We start from the raw sequence: 17516 nt of genomic DNA, 5'->3' as shown, positions 1-17516 counted from the left end.
GAGGATAATAATAGCACCCACCTCACAGGGTTGTGTTGAGGTTTAAGTGAGATAATGTTTGTAAAGTACAAAATGCCATCTAAATTTAGCTGTTATTTGTATCTATCCCAATCAATTTTAATCAGTTATGAACAAATTACCACAGTAGATTATAGCCTATAGACACTATATTCCAAGTCTAGCAGTTTGTTTTTTGTTTGTTACTTTTAAGAGTATTTTGATATCAACCCAGCCTGTATAACTCCTGTACTAATAACAGCTGATATTTGCATAAGTGTTGTGCCTGCCTCACATCAGTTTTATAAAGTTGGTAGTCCAAGTACTGCTCTTTATCATCCTTTTCCAAATGAAGACTATGAGACCAAGAGAGATTAAGTGACTTGTATGTGGTCACAGCTGGTGATCTACAGTCATTATTCATACCCAGGTCTCCTGATCTCAAGTGCAGTTTTTTCCATTATAGCTCTCACGCTACTTTTCTTAAATAAGATATCAATCCTCTTAGACCTTGTCCTTCTTATTAAATATTGTAGCATGCCTAATTTAAAGTGCTTTATTCCTATTAAAATATTTTGGGGGAGAAACTTAAAATTTTAAATTATAAAGTTAACTTCTACATTTCTTTCTACAGGCCATCTTGCAACCTGTGTTGGCAGCTGAAGATTTCAGTATATTTAAAGCAATGATGGTCCAGAAAAATATAGAAATGCAGTTGCAGGCAATTCGAATAATTCAAGAGAGAAATGGTAAATTTCAAAAATTAGAAATTTAAATGTTAGACATGTTTACATGTTAGACTTGTTTGTGTTAATTTGATTGTGATCATGGTACAAGTTTCATTGTACTACCAGAGTCTACAGCTAGTTTTATAACTTGAAGTGATACATGACTTGAAAGCCTTTGACTTTTCCCAAAGACCAAAGTACATTAATTTTAACAGGTATGTATTTAATAATGCTAGTAATATTTTCCCCTTAAATATTTGAGTTCTCCACTAAAATTATACTCCCATGCTTCATTATGACATGGATGTGACTCTAGTTCTTAGGAATTCGGCTAACATAATATCAGTGCTAGAAAGTTATTGTATATGACTGGACTTTCTTTCAGAGGCCCCACCTACCTAAATGCTGAGAGACCTATCACTATAAAGTTGGCCACTTGACGATGAAGTTTTTGGTTCAAGCAACTCATGAAGATCATACTAATACATGAAAGGGTTACAATCTGTCTCAAAGGAGGGTATACTTGTACTAATGAAATACTTCATATGAAATTACATAATTTAATTATCAAAATAATTTTTACTCACAACAGTTTGGAGGGGGATATGAAGATGGGTATTATTTCTTCTGTTCCAAAATTTCCCCGAAATCACTCCTTTTTTAAATATAGGAGTAAGACATATCTCCAGATGCTCTGGACCAGCATTTTTTGTGTCATTTCTGGATTGTAGAAGTTTTGTGGACAAATTAATTTGGTAAAAGCTGGTCAGACAATGCCTTCATTTTTATAGATTTGGAAATGAAAACTCAGAGACATTAAGTGATTGGCTCAAGCTCATAGAGGACTCTTAGAAAACCCAGACCCCCAGTGGAGGAGGCAAGCCTGGTACCAGCCCATTTACCCCCAGGCCAGTATTCTTTCTACTAAGTCAGGTTGTGCTCTTAAGTAACAGGAACTCAGCCATGAGTACTCATTGGGAAAGGCCTGCATTGTCCTCTGATACTGAATTTGAGATGTGAATATGCCATTTCTGTTTTCACCTTCTATCTCTAAAGCACCTTGCAGAATCATAGAGAAAACAGAAAACAAAAATAACATTTTTCTTGTGTTTCCCTTTGTGGATTAACCTTTCTTTAGACTAACTTAAATGGAGAATTTTCCTTATGGGGCTGGCAACCTCAGCCATCATTTAAAGCTTCCCCAAATTCTTTCTTAGCAGTTTAGGAAATTATTGAATTTAGCTTCCAGCTGGCTTCACCCTAGTTACAAACTAGTATTCTGAGCTCTGGAGAACAATCACGTTGTTAGTGCCACTCCTAGGTAGGGGAGGCACATTCTTCCGCTTTTCTCCTTCCACTGCAGTATAAACCCATGTAACATCTGAAGGCTCCTAAAGATATACTCCCCAGGTTGGGGAATTTGCTTATTTTATGACTGTTTGAAATATCAGACCTATTTTTGTCAAGTATTTGAAGTACATTAAGTAATTGGTTTGAAATTTTGTGGATATTTGGAATTCCAACCAAAAACTCAAGTTTTTTCAAAAATGAAATAAAAACTACAGCTTTGTTTTAATTGAATTTCAATATAAACTTAACTCCTGATTTCTAACACAGTTTATTCAATTTTATGACTTTAAATAAAGTTGTTTACGTAATTCAGATTTTTATGTTCTTATAGACTTTAAACTTCCACGCTACACTTCACTTTCATGCTTCCTCACTCATACAAGTTATGGGCCTTCAAGAAAGAGTCCTTTGATGAACAAAAATCATGGTCTCTACTGATTATTTAGTTCTTCATAAGTTAAAAGGTTGGATCTAAATAGATTCAGTATAATGCTTTGACAGTTAGAAACTATTTCATGATAACATACTGATAATCTCATTTTCCCACTGGATCATCCTTCTTAAAAAGATTGTCAGAGAGGAGAGAAATAATGTCCAGCTATAATAATGTATAAATTTTGTGATAAACTTCTTTCCAGGTATGATTCTGTCGTTTCTCAGATTTTCATGATCTAGTCAAATAGGATGCCCTTAGAATCACAGAACTGGAGAGTTAGAAGGGACCTCATTGGCCATCTAATCTAACTTGTAAACAAAGGGAATCCCCACTGTATCCCAACAAGTTGTCATCTAGTTTTTGTTTAAAAGCTTCCAAGGAGGAGGAGACCACCACATCTCCAGACAATCCATTCCACTTTTGTATAGCTCAAATTGTGAGGATATTTTTCCTGATGTTAAGCCTCAGTTTGCCTCTTTGCAGTTTCTACCTGTTGCTCCTGCTTCTGCCCTCGAAGGCCAAACTGAACAAATCTAATCCCTCTTCCACATGACAGCCTTTCAGATACTTGAAAAGAGATATAATGACCTTCTGAATCATCTTTTCTTCAGATTAAACATGCCCAGTTCCTTCAATTGAACCTCATTTGACAGGTATTCAAGGTCCTTCTCTATTACGGTTGCATCCCTCTGTGAATACTTTCCTTCTCAAATTCTTCTTAAATCGTGGCACCAGAGCTGAACTCAGGACTTCAGATAAGATCTGACAAGGGTAGTGTATAGTGTGTAGTGTTACTTCATTATTCCTAGAAACTATGCTCCCATCAAAGCCCAAGATTATGTGTGCTTTTTATTGTCCACACTACATTACTGATGATCTTGAGCTTGTATCCCACCAAAACCCCTCTGATCTTTTACAGAACAAATGTTATCTAATGTGGGCCCAGAAATGTCCAGTCTTCAATAAAAGCCACTGAGACAGAGCCCTGAGGCAATAACAATTTATTAAAGGGACCTCACCTTCTTTAACAAATTGGACCTCATATTGGATGACCTCTTTCTCCAGGAACTTGGTTTTTTAGTATTTGGCAAGATAATACAGAAATGACACAGATAATGCAGAGTAAAATACAGGATCTCATTTGTTGACAGACTGATACTTTGACCTTCCAGGAGAACCCACAGTCCAGTCTAGGGCTGATGAGGGCTGGTAGAAAGCATCTACATGCACTGAAAAGTGGGCATGGCTGATAGGCAAATCAAGGGTCACCCACTTGTCCAGTTTGTGACTGTTTCCTCATGTTGGGCAATAGAAATGATGAAAGAGCAGAGGGACAAAAAGAAGCTGGAGGACTCTGTATCACTAGGACATCTCAGCACTGCTGGGCTTGGTCACTCACTCATCAGGGAAAAAAGTTGAAGGTTCTCTGATTAGCTTCCTGTAATTAAGCAAGTGCATTTATAACCCACAGTTTAAAGTTCTAGGGTCTAATATAAGAAATAATCTCTAACCTTATCTAATGATCCCTAAATATAAGATATGAAAATATGTACTAATATTAGTTGTCTAGGCTGACTAAATGCATATTAATAGATAAGCAAGATGGAAATAATCACTACCCCTATAGAATCACACTAAACTGAATAATGCTGATTGGAATAAAGTAGGGGTTAAATTGATCATTTGACATACTAAGCATGCCTCCTCTGTTTTAATATGCTTGTGAAATTAATTGCCCAAATACAATTTCATCTTATTAGATTTGGCCCAGTGCTCCAGCCTGATGTAATGTTAATTATGTTAATGAGTTAAAGATTTTCCCCATCCATTAATGGGTCTGCCCATTAAGGAAAGCTTGATTAGGGGAGATTTGTAAGAAGGCCCACACTTTTAGTTAATTTATAACAAGGCACTGGTTCTTAAAGGTTGTGATGTCCTGTGGCTCTGAAAAATTTATATATACTCTGAGGTGAGGTTTTGTTTTGGGGCTTACTTTTTGGAAGAAGATTGGTGTGCCAGATGAGACTGAGTAGCTGCTAAGGAGCCACCTGGCTTTGAAAACCCAGATGTTGGTGTTTCTCTCTCTGGTAACTATGTATGTGTATAATGGTCAGACAGTTGGATTGGTCTGTTGATCTGTGAAATATGTATAGCTTATGGTCAGACAGTTGGAAGTCCTGTCTGTTGGTCTATATTTTTTTCTTTGTATTGTCTCTGAAGTTCAGGGTGCTGACTTTTCCCCTTGAACTAAGTGAATGATATATGTGCTTGATTAAAGTAGATTGCTGACCCCTCAAAAGTTGCTTTCCCTTTAGGAAAGCAGATCTAAGAACTTATACAGCAGGCCCTCCTGTGAATGCCGGGGTCCTTGCTGTTACACCTGACAAGATCTTTTTGGATCCTGACTCTGTCATCTAGTGTGTTAGTTTCCCAGCTTTGTTTCTGAAGATTTGATGAGTATAGATCATCTGTGCCCTTATCCAAGTCATCAATAAAAATTCCACTGGAGACCTACCACATTGATATTTGCAATGACTTTCTGCTTTTCAACCAGATAAAGAATATGTTACTTCTTAGCTCTCAGTGGCTAAGATCATATGCAGTCCAGCTAATCTGTACTTCTCTATTTCCTCCACTAGAATACTTTATTAAAGAGATACTTTATTAAAAACTTGGCTAAAATCTAAGTAAACTGTATTCACAACATTCCCTTTATCTACTTAATAATTCTCTCAAAAGAGGAAATTAGGTTAGCCTAATAAGATCTATTCTTGATGGAACCAAGGTATATCTTTTTAATTGTTTCCTTTTCTAGATGTTTACCCACCATCTCTTTAATGCTCCTTTATAGAATTTTCCAGGATTTGAAGTTAAGGTCATTGACCTATAGTTGGTAAATTCTGTTAGTTTTTTTGAATGTTGGGACATTTGCCCTTCTCCAGTCTTGTAGTACCCCTTCTTTTTCCATGACCTTTCAGTTATCATTGACAGTGGATCAATACTCATGTTTACCAATTCTTTCAGGACTTGAGGGTGTAGTTTATCTGGGTCAGGTGTTGTAATATTATGGAAATTGATAACAATAGAAATTAAATTAGAGGAAATCCAAAATCCTCTCTTAAAACACATTAGAGAAGTAAAGAGGATAGATACAGAACTGTTGTTTGTGATGTTGGTTAAGTACATTATTCTTCATAAATGTCTCTGCTGTCATGGATGAAATAAATAGAGTATAAGCTTCCTGAAAATAGGGATTGTTTAATTCTTTGTATTTGTATCCCCTTTGTATTTGTGCCTAGCATAAAGTACGTACTTATTAAATGCTTGTTGAATGATTGATTTTGAAAAGTTGTGTTTTTACATAGCTTGAAAATGACTGTAATTTAATATTGCTGCAATAAAACTACTTCATAATCTTAAAGAAAGATGATAGCTTGCAAAATAGTTTACACTTTGACTAGAGATTTATATTTTATAATGGACTGGACTATTGACAAGTAAATGTTTTAAATTTAATTCTTATTTTTTACCTTCTTCTCATTTTAATTTGATAGGTGTATTACCCGACTGTTTAACGGATGGTTCTGATATGGTCAGTGAACTTGAACAAGAGGAAATGAAAATCCTGAGGGAAGTTCTTAGGTATTTTTCTTTAATCATTTTTTTACTTAGAGAATTATAGTTTAATGTATGTATATGTACATGTACATGTGTTTATGTGTATATAATATCCTTCATGAGAGAAGACTCAAGAAGGGTGAGAGTAGAGAAAATCATAGCTTTCTTCAAGTATTTACCACCAGTCATTATAAGTGTCCAAGTGATGACTGGATGACCACTAACTGGTGATATTACAGAAAGCTAATGGTTGAGCTATATAACCTCTGAGTTCCCTTCCAACTCCTGGATTCTAGAGGCAGCTGGGAAAGAATTCTGGACCTAGAGTCAGGAAGACTTTAGTTCAAATTGGGCCTCAGGTAGTTATTAGCTATTTGACCTTAAACACATCACTTAATCTCTGCTTCATTTGCCTCAGCTGTAAAGTGGGGATAATAATAGTACCTGCCTCTAGAGTTGTAAGAATGAAATGAGGTAATATCGTAAAGTGCTTAGCACAGTTCCTGATACATAGTAGGTGCTTTATAAATGCTAGATATTATTATTATTATTGTTTGATGGATTAGACGTGTTCTGTTTGGTCCCAGAGAGCAAAAAAATTGCAAAGAAGTACATTTCTGCTTGATTTGGGAAAAATTTCTTTATTATTTGAGCTGTCCAGTTACTTTTCCATAGAAGTTTTCAGTCAAGGACTGGATGACTGCTTGCTAAGTATATTATTATTTGTATTCTTTTTTGAGAAGGGCCACTGATGTCCTTTTTAACTGTAGAATTTTGGGGGTCAGGACAAAGCCAAGATGTCAGGGTAAAGGCAGGGACTCACCTGAACTCTCCCCTAAACCCCTCTAAATACCTTTAAAAAAATGACTCTGTACAAATTCTAGAGCAGCAAAACCCACAAAAAGACAGAGTGAAACAAATTTCTAGCTCAAGATCACAGGAAAGGTCTATTACACCAGGCTGAGAGAGGAGTGCAGTCCAGCATCAGCCATGCCAGTACCAGGGGAAGGCCTTGGGAGTGACTTAATCAGCAGCAGCAGAGGGCAGTGAGTGCTTCTGGAGCTCTCAGCCCACAGACAATAAAGGGAACGAATAGCTAGTCAGAAGGTGATTACAGAGGTCTTTTGCTAGCACTGAGGCAGGACTCTATTGCTTTGTCTGTATTAGATCTGGGTCACAGTCCTGGGTGGCAGTCCTGGGGCGAGGAGAGCACTAGCATCACAGATCTTGTGGCAGCACTGGAGAGGGGATGTTCCTCACAGTTCCAGGGCAGAAAAGAGTGCTTGTGGTCTTTCATGGAACAGAGCACAGGCCAGGAGAGGAGTAAACACCTCTCCTTAGATCGTACCACCTTGGAAGAACTGAAAACTTAGAGGTCCCTAGAAATATCTTTGAAAACAGCTGCACAAAACCCCTGAAATTTGGAACAGTTTGGCCTTCACACTGGAAGCAGAGCCTTAACTAATCTAAGAGTTAAAAAGTCAAGTAATAGGCTGGGAAAATGAGCAAACAATGGAAAAAACTGACTATAGAAACTTACTTTTGGTGACAAAGACACACACTCAGAAGAGCAATCAAAAGCTCCTCCATCCAAAGCCTCCAAGAAAAATACGAATTGATCTCAGGCCATGGAAGAGCTCAGAAAGGATTCTGAAGATCAAGTAAGAGAGGTGGAGGAAGAATTGGGAAGGGAAATGAGAATGATACAAGAAAATCATAAAAAATGACTCAACTACTTGGTAAAGGAGACCTCCAAAAAATACTGAAGAAAATAACACCTTAAAAATAGACTAGACCAAATAGCTAAAGAGGTCTAAAAAGCCAATGAGGAGAAAAATGCCTTAAAAAGCAGAATTGACCAAATGGAAAAGGAGGGTCCAAAAGCTCACTGAAGAAAATAATTCCTTAAAAATGAGAATAGAGCAAATAAAAGCTAATGACTGTGAGAAATCAAGAAATTATAAAACAAAGCTAAAAGAATGAAAAAATAGAAGACAATATAAATTATCAGAAAAACAACTGACCTGGAAAATAGATCCAGGATAGAGAATTTAAAAATTATTGATCTACCTGAAAGCCAAGATCAAACAAAGGGCCTAGACATCATCTTTCAAGAAATTATCAAGGAAAACTGCCTTGATATTCTAGAACCAGAGGGTAAAATAGAAATTGAAAGAATCCATCATTCATCTGCTGAAAGAGATCTGAAAACTAAAACTGCCAGAAATATTATAGCCAAATTCCAGAGGTCAAGGAGAAAATATTGCAAGCAGCTAGAAAGAAATAATTTCAGCTATTGTGTAGACACAGTCAGGATAACATAAAATTTAGCAGCTTCTACATTAAGGAATTGGAGGGCTTTTGGATTATGATATTCCAAAGATCAGAGGAATTAGGATTACAACCAAGAATCATCTGCCCAGCAAAACTGAGTATAATGTATGAAGGGGAAAAAAGGATATTCAGTGAGATAGAAGAATTTCATGCATTCTTGAGAAAAGACCAGAGCTAAATAGAAAATATGACTTTCAAATACAACACTCAGGAGGAGCATGGAAAGGTAAATAGAAAAGAGAAATAATAAAAGACTTATTAAAGTTAAGCTGTTTATATTCCTACATGAAAAGATGATATTCATAACTCTTAAGACCTTTCTCATTATTAGAGTAGTTAGGAATATATATAGACAGAGGTCACAGGTGTGAGTTGAATATGAAAGGATGCTAGCTAAAAACTAAAATAAAGGGGTGAAAGAAGAATGTATTGGGAGAAAGAGAGAAGTAGAATGGGGTAAATTACCTCACATAAAAGAGGCAAGAAAAAACTTAGAGTGGAGGGGAAGAGGAGGGAGATGAGAGGAAAGGAGTGAACCTTATTATTATTAGAATTGGCTCAGAGAGGGAATAACATGCACACTCAATTGGATATAGAAATCTACAGGATAGTAGCAGGGAATGGGGATAAGAGAAGGTTGGAGGTGATAGAAGGGAGGCTGATTGGGGGAGGGGGTAGTCAGAAACAAAACACTGTTGAAGAGGGAAAGGGTGAAAGGAGAGAGAGAGAATAGAATAAATGGAGTGGGTTAAGATAGAGGGAAATATAGTTAATCTTTCACAACATGACTATTATGGAAGCGTTTTGCATGTTTTACATGTATAACCCATATCGAATTGCTTGCCTTCTCAGTGGGGGTGAGGATTTGAAAAGGAAAGAATTTGGAACTCAGAGTTTTAAAAATTAATGTTAAAATTGTTTTTACATGTAATTGGGGAAAAATAAAATACTAAATTAAAAAAAGAAAAGAATTTGAGGGATTTCTTGGAATTTGGTCATGTTGGGGTAAGTTGTTATTTATAGATTCTAGGGGTAAATCACATGGGGGAAGGAAGAGGCAGGTAGATTTTGTCAAGAAGGATGATTTCTGTCTTTAGTCAGTTTAGTTCAATAAACATTTATTAAGCAACTACAACGTTCAGTGCCATATGATAGGCATGAGGGAATACGAAGACAAATACTGAAAGAGCCCCAGCCTCAAGGAAGTTGCAGTTGACTGGAATATTTACTCCCAATGGGGCTATTACTCTCTAGTTTACATTCACATTTATGCGAAGAGTAGAGTTACTGAGTGTGTCTTCACACAATCACAGAATTCTGAAATTGGAAGGGAACTTCGAGGTCATCTAACTCAACCATTATTCTTCTGCGGCATCAGTAGTTAGTTAGTGGATATCCAAGCCTTTATTTGGACACTTAGAGTGACAGGAAACTTAAGACCTTTTGAGGCAATCCATATCATTGCAGAACAGGTCTAATGATTAGGAAGTTTTTCCTTAAATTCGTTCTATATCTGCTACTCTGAGAATTCCATCCAACTTAACATGATAAAATCAAAAGGAAGCTAGATTTGGAAAAGGGATATCTATTCATTGATCAGTAAATAGCTATTATATTGTGAGAATAGACAACATATCTTTATTTTCTGATTAAAAAAATTGTCTTTTTGATGACATTTTTCTTCCAGAAAATCAAAAGAAGAATATGAGCAAGAAGAAGAAAGAAAGAGAAATAAACAGGTACATACGATGTATTTAGTGTAAAAAAAAGACTATCATTTTTTACTAATTAAGTGTATGTCCAAATTTTTATGTTTAAGATTAATTTTGGGCAGAGATAACAATTCTCTCTCTCTGGGAAATTTTCATTTTTTTTCTCAGAGAATATTGGTATTTATGTGTAATTTTCATTTGTGAATAATTAGTTTCATTGACAACCCATTTACAAAACATCTCTTAGAATGGGTTACTTATATCAATCTCATTTTTTGTCATTTTCAGAGGGTGCTACTTTCTGACTGTGCTCTTTTGGGAAGGGGAAGTTAGGAAAGTCATCTTATTTTAAACACATGTGTATATATATATGTATATAATTCATATATGTGTACATGCATATGCATATGCATAGAGCCATGATTTGATCCATGGAATGATTATCTCTCTATGTAACAAGATGGATTATGATGCCATTCTACTATATTGTAAACCAAAATCAGTTAAATCACTTACATAATAAGATTCTCACTTTCAGTGGAATTTCACTTTTTAAATAAACTGTTCCACATATTTTCTCACATGGAAATTTCTGATGTTTTAGATGAGAAATTACCTTTTTTTGTTCATGGACCTCTTAGCAGTCACGAAATCTATGAACCCTTTCTTTGAGTTATATTTTTAAATGCATGAATTAAAATATATAGGATTACGAAGGAAACCAATCATATGGAAATGCAGTTATCAGATTTTAAAAATAAAAACCAAGTTCACTGAGCCCAGGTTAAGAAACCCTGTTTTAAATGTGCTTTTGATGCTGAGCTAAAAAAATGCAAACAGAGTTCTCTGTTGCCTACTATTATTGATTGACATGAATCTTGATATATAATTTTGCAGTATGAGTCAGTAATAAAGTATGATTTGGTGGGATGTGGTGGAGCAGGGAAATGGGAAAGATCTATAGTAACAATTTTGTAGGATATTTGTTTTTCCATGTTCTGAGAGGTCCCAGCTTCTTTGCTGTCTGGCAGGGTAGATTGGAACATATTCAGGCATATTCAGGCTTGCAGGGGATCTGTCAGTAAGTAGTAGACTGTTCTATTTGTTCTGTGTCAGCCATCATTTGATAAACATTATTACTTTTTCCTATCCTGTTTTTTCAAGTGTTTTGGTCTTTGTAGGTGTTGGTTTGCATTACTTACGTTTTCGGTACCCGTTGTATCATCTGGACAGAGGCTGTTATGTATGTGATAAACTCACTTTTAATATCAGAAACAAAAACTTTTCTAGTTAAGCATATGAACTCTATTTTGGTTGTAAAGTAGGTGATCAGAATAAGGCTTGAACCCCTTCCTTGTGTGGTATTACTTGCATTAGATTACTTAGTGGCAGAAACTGGATCTCATATTCTTACGCAGTTCCTGTGATTTGGAGACAACAAATTGAGCACTGAGCAGATTGCTGTTTTTGCTTAATATATGTGTTAGAAATGCCTTCAAGTCTAAATGTACTGTATAATATCCAAATCATTAGCTATAAGGTTTTGTCTCACATAGTGAAGAACTATTATTAACAAAACTTGGAATTTGAATGAAGAAAGAAGAACCTGATGATTCAGATATGGCAACAAGGCTTAGCATGATAAGGTAGAAGACCAGTAAGGTGATATTCTTATTTGAAATAACTTTTCCATCCTCAGAGTCTCATTTAAGAATAACATAAATGACCTTGTTCATGATTTCCTTTATCCAAAAATCATGGTGAACTTTTAGCTTCTAGGTTTAAAGGATGAACTCTCCTGCAAGAGGAGCACCAAATGAGATTTTGCCTGAGAAGCATTAAGGATGACAAGTATTCTTTGTGTGCCTTTGAGGGACCTGACAGTGATTGCTCTTTGACTAGGGTTATGTGTTGGGTATGCTAAATATTGTGCTTTACACATGAATGGGACAGAAGAAACAGCGAAACCAGGATGTTTAGGAATATTTGGCCCCAAAGGAAAGAAAAGATTCTAGAAGGAGAAGAAAAATATGGTAAGCCAACCACAGGTCAGTCCTGAAAGTCTTTTCTTACGACTGTTATACAATAACGTGGAAATGAAAACTTTTGTCAGTATGATGCATTAAAATGGTGCAGCTTTTCTTTGAAAAATCAATTTCTGAGAATTAATGAAGCTAAAATCACAAAAGGAATATTTGTGGATTTTCAAATAATAGATAGTTATGAAAGATGAACATTTTGAAAAAATGATGACTGGAGTTGAAGTAACTGCATGGAAATCATTTTAAAAGTGACCAAAAATTTTCAAGGAAACTACAAGTGAGAAGATGACTAAGAAATTGCCAGTGATCTTCCCAAAGCCTAGAAAGTTATGGGATATAACAATTCACTCAGGAGCTGTTTCTTGGATTCACATTTATACTTCTTCCTGGAAAACCTAGGTGTTATCACTGATGGGAACTATTTTCATCAAGAGTGTTCCACAGAAGATGTGAGAAAATTGGGACTCTGCTGCACTGTTGATGGAGCTTTGAACTGATCCAACAATTCTGCAGAGAAATTTGGAACTATGCCCAAAGGGCAATCAAACTGTGCATAATACCCTTTGTCCCAGCAATACCACTACTACATCTGTATCCCAAAGAAATCACAAAAAGAGGGAAAAAGACGTACATGTACAAAAGTATTTCTAGCAGCTCTCTGTGATGGAAAAGAATTGGAAATGAAGGGGCTGCCCATCAGTTGGGGAATGGCTGAACAAGTTGTGATATGTGAATATAATGGGATACTATTGTGCTAGAAGAAATTATGAGCAGGCTGATTTCAGAAAAACCTGGAAAGACTTAATATGAACTAATGCAAAATGAAATGAACAGAACCAGGACAACATTGTACACAGTAGCAGTAAAACTGTGCAATGATCAACTGTGATTGACTTAGCTGCTTTTCTCAGCAATATAATGATCCAAGACAGTTCCAAAAGACTCATAATAGAAAATGCTATCCACATTCAGAGAAAGAACTGATGGAATCTGAATGCAGATCGAAGCATACTATTTTCACTTTGTGTGTGTGTGTGTGTGTGTGTGTGTGTGTGTTTTCCTTGTGTTCTCTTTCTTCTTTCACAACATAACTAATAGGAAAATGTGTGTGGGGGGAAATGCTCCACAATGGAAAATGATATCGAATAGAGTCCGTATGTGCTGGCTGACACTTAGATGCTCCAAAGGGATGTTCTGCAGGTACAATAGAACAGGAAATCAGTAGTAGTCATATCCTAGGTAAATTAGGCATAATTTTGTTTAGAAAAAACATTAAATAAATATAAAACTGTTATCCCCATGACAGTGGTGGGTGATAAGACAAATCTGAAACCATATTTAAAGTTAGTACAAAAACAGTACAATTTTCACCCCTATAGATCTGATAGAAAAAACTCACTTTTTGTTGTTTTTCTTCAGATATATAATGTTGTTTTAGAAAGACCAAAGATCTATTTTGTTAGATGTTGGAAAACTGCAAGCATTCAAATTAGTGATTTATACATGCTCTCAAGTTAAAAAAAAAAAAGACTTAATTTTATTTAGGTTTCCTGTGTGTCCAGCTATCAGTTTTATGGCTTTTCCTTTCTCAGTTTGTTTCTCAGGTAGCCTAGGAATTTAACAGTAATGGAGCCATAAGAAATAAGAATGGGAGGCATAAATGGAGAAATAGCTAGTTACTTTCTCAAAATTACCACAAGAGATTCGGAAATGTTAGTAATGGCTTACAGACTTTAAAAAACTTATTTTTTCTTTAGCTACCCAACAAACAAGAAAAAGTTGTTTTACAATGTAAATGATTTTATTTTAATTTATTTTATTGGGGGAAAGGGTTATTAGAATGCATACTGTCTTGGGGTGACAGAGGGGAGAAAATTTGGAACTCAAAATCTTGTGGAAGCAAATGTTGAAAACTAAATAAATTTTAAAAAATAAAAATATTAACAAAAATAATTTAATTTATTGTATTATTAATATTAAGTTTTCAGATTCTAAAAGAGAAGATCCTTCAGGGTATTCACATGAAGCTGCAAAAATGAAAAAATCTGTAGGAGATGATCCAAATTTTGCTCTAACATCTTCAGGTAAGATTAACCTGTACTTAATGTAATAACCAGGTATGCCTTTCCAGAGGATGTCAGGCTTAATCTTTCCAGTCAGCTGATTACTTGCCATCAGTCAGTCAGCTGTTGTTTATTAAATATTTACTATCTGCCAGAAACTGTGCTGAGCAATGAGGACACAAAGAAAGACAAAAGTCAGTCTCTGCTCTCAAGGAGCTCACAGTCTAAGGGGGAAGACAAACAACTATGTCCAAGCAAGCCATGCACAGGAGGAGCTGCAGATAATCAACAAAGTTATCCTTAAGGTAGATTAGGAATGGCTCTTCCAGAAGGCGAGATTTTAGCTGAGACTCAACGCCAGATGAACTATGTGATGGGAATGAGGAGGAAGAGAATTTCAGACTTGGGGAACAGCCAAGGAAAATTTGCTTAATTGGAAGATTCATGGAGTGTTCTTTGCAAATACAGGACACTACTTGCCTCCAGGGGAGGCCAATGCCATTGAATTGCAGAGTTTGTGAAAGATTGTAAGGTGTGAGATGTCTAGAAAGGTATTAGGGGATAGGGAGTGAAGTTTATGCTGTGTTATGGAGGGCTTTGAAAGCCAGTGGAATTTATATTTGATTCTGGAGGCAATAGGGAGTTGATTGAATGGGAATATTGTTCTTTAGAAAGATCACTTTGACAGCTGAGAATAGGATGAATTGGAGTGGGTTTGGGGTGGGAAAGAGGACTTGAGATGCAGGTAGTCTTTTTTTTTTTTTTTTGGTAGTCTTTTTCAATATTTCAGATGTGAAATAATGAGGATTTGAAGTGGGGTGCTGGCAGTGACAGAGAAGAGGAGGGGCATGTGTAAGAGATTTTGTGAATGTAAAAATGACAACTGATTGGACATGAGGAGTGAGAGAGAACGAGGAGTTGAGGATGACACCTGGTATCAGCCAAGGTGACTGGGAAGGCAGTGGTACCATCCACATTATTGTGACTGAGAATTTAGGAAATGGAAGGTTTGGGGGATAAGATAATGAGTTCAGTTTTGGACATATTAAACTTAAGATGTTTATTGGACATCTAGTTCAAGTTGTCATATAAGCAGTTGGAGACCTGAAGTCTGAAAAAAGTTTAAGGAGGGACAAATAAATATGAGAATCGTCTAACTAGAGATGGTAGTTAATCTAAGGGAACTGATGAGCTCAACAAGTGAATTAGTAGTGAGAGAGAAGAGCTAGGAGAGACTTTTGAGGGAACATCCACATTTAATGCTATGATCTGGGGGAAAGCACATCTTGGGTGTGGTAAATTAGACCATTATAGTTCACATACATTTAGACCTGAGGTCTGCCTTGCTTTAGCTTGTCCAGGAACCAAAAGAAATTTGGGGTTTTGGGGTCATTTTGAGGTGACTTCAAACAGTGAAAAACCTAATTCTCTTCAGCCTCTATTAAGTTTGGCCACCGGTATAGTTCATGGGCTACGCAAAACTGTTCTTCATGAGAGTGGCCACCTACTGTAAGCCTGTGTAACTATCTAAGGACTAGTTCCCTCTTTCCTTGCTACAGCTAGCCATCTATCTGACTGTACATTCTTAAGCATGTATTACTTTATTTCCTATGGTGCTTTCACAGGATTAATGGCAACATTTCTTAGCCAGAGGCAGATTCCCTCTCAGCTATGTAATGAGCAGGCTTGCTATCTCATGAGTAGGAGCTTTCTTCCTACCTACTCACTTAGGAGTTGAAGGCCTACCTCCAGTCTATCAGTATCCCCAAAGGGATGATCCTTCTTATTTCTCCTATCCTTTAGGTGGAATCTCTTGATGATCATGTTTGAATGTTCCCACCTATTACAGTAATATTCTGCTTAACATTATCCCATCATATTCACCCATTTTTCATGTTCAGATCCTCCCCCTGAAGTCCTTGTACCCTAAGAATGTCATTTTGGCATTGAATTGCACAAGTACTACTCTAGGTCAAAAGTGCTTTGGCATGCTCTTCACTTGTTACCTGAAAAAGAACTCATTCACTTCTTACTGGAAAACACATTTAATTTAGTCCATCTGAGAGGTTCATCCACTTTTCTCTGGTTTGGCTCAACCAGTGTATTTATAGATCATCCATAATCCATCAGTAAGGAGCAACTGCATCCCTCAACCTCCACTCCAGGGTGTCCTTGGCAAGTCCTCAGTTTATCCTTTCAGTAAATTCTGTTGCATTCTGGTTGCAAATGTTTACATTACTAGCTGCTGCTGTCTTATAATCTCATTCATCCAGAAATCTGCCAATCAAATTATGTACTACTTCAATATATATGGGATTATCTTTCCATTTCAATGGTAGTTAATCCAGTGTGCTTTTATTACCAGTGTTAATTCTCAAAATGATGAAATATCTTTTAAATCATGTTAGAACTGTTTCCATCCTGATATCCACTTTTAACCCATCAAATCCATATTTAAGCAAAATAATGCAGTTTTGAAAGTATGCTTTTTACCAAGCAGTTTTGAAAGAAATATTAAAATTTTTCTTAGTTCTTTGTATGGAAAGAAATTATTTTGCATAAACCAACTCCTTCTGACTGATAGATTTATTCTTTTTACTTGAGTCCTGACACAGTTAATTTGAGTGCCCATACTTATCCTGTGTAAGCCAGCAGAGGTAGAAGTAGCATTGGGTAAATGGAACTTTGCCTTACAGAGGCACATTAAAACTGTAGAACCCAGGGGGACAGGACACTCTCCCTTGACTCTCTTCTGTGACCTACCTCTTCCACTGCTATCTTCTGTACTATTTTATTTCCTATTTAGTCCCAAAATAAATTTGTCCCAAGAATCATTCTTATATAGCTCTACTGCAGGCAGGAGATGCCAAACCATCTTTATGCTCTAAAAACAAGTTTTCCAATTTTCAATTCATTTACTATTTATTTTAAATATATGTGAGCATTCTTTTTTCTACCTGTTTTGTGTTCCAGCTGGCAGCAATTTTGTGAAGGCTTCTTTTGTTTTCACTGAAACTCACCTATACTTCCTTATACATACAAAAATCAAATCTAATATAGGAACTTTTCTTGTACTTTGAAACAGAGAAAGACACAATGCTTTTTTCCTAAGCAATATCAATGCCTAATAAATCAATGGATACTCATTTAAATGGATTCAGAGGCACATTTGTCTAGACACATATCTGTTCATCTCTCCCGCCCCCATCCCAAACTTAACATAGCCATAATGAGAG

At 36.1% G+C, this 17516-nt stretch overlaps 1 protein-coding gene across 1 annotated transcript in view; it reads left to right on the top strand.

Annotated features, from left to right (window-relative positions):
* CFAP36 (cilia and flagella associated protein 36) overlaps positions 1-17516 on the top strand; it is a 45111-nt gene that overhangs the window by 14410 nt on the left and 13185 nt on the right. The window contains exons 4-7 of the mRNA XM_072635521.1: positions 632-746; positions 6066-6153; positions 10151-10202; positions 14199-14301. Coding sequence (XP_072491622.1) covers positions 632-746; positions 6066-6153; positions 10151-10202; positions 14199-14301 — 358 coding nt within the window. The remainder of the gene's footprint in view (positions 1-631; positions 747-6065; positions 6154-10150; positions 10203-14198; positions 14302-17516) is intronic.

Source organism: Notamacropus eugenii, chromosome 1 (assembly GCF_028372415.1).
Source record: "Notamacropus eugenii isolate mMacEug1 chromosome 1, mMacEug1.pri_v2, whole genome shotgun sequence".
In the NCBI taxonomy this organism is placed as follows: domain Eukaryota; kingdom Metazoa; phylum Chordata; class Mammalia; order Diprotodontia; family Macropodidae; genus Notamacropus; species Notamacropus eugenii.
This window is presented reverse-complemented; position numbering and strand designations above follow the sequence as displayed.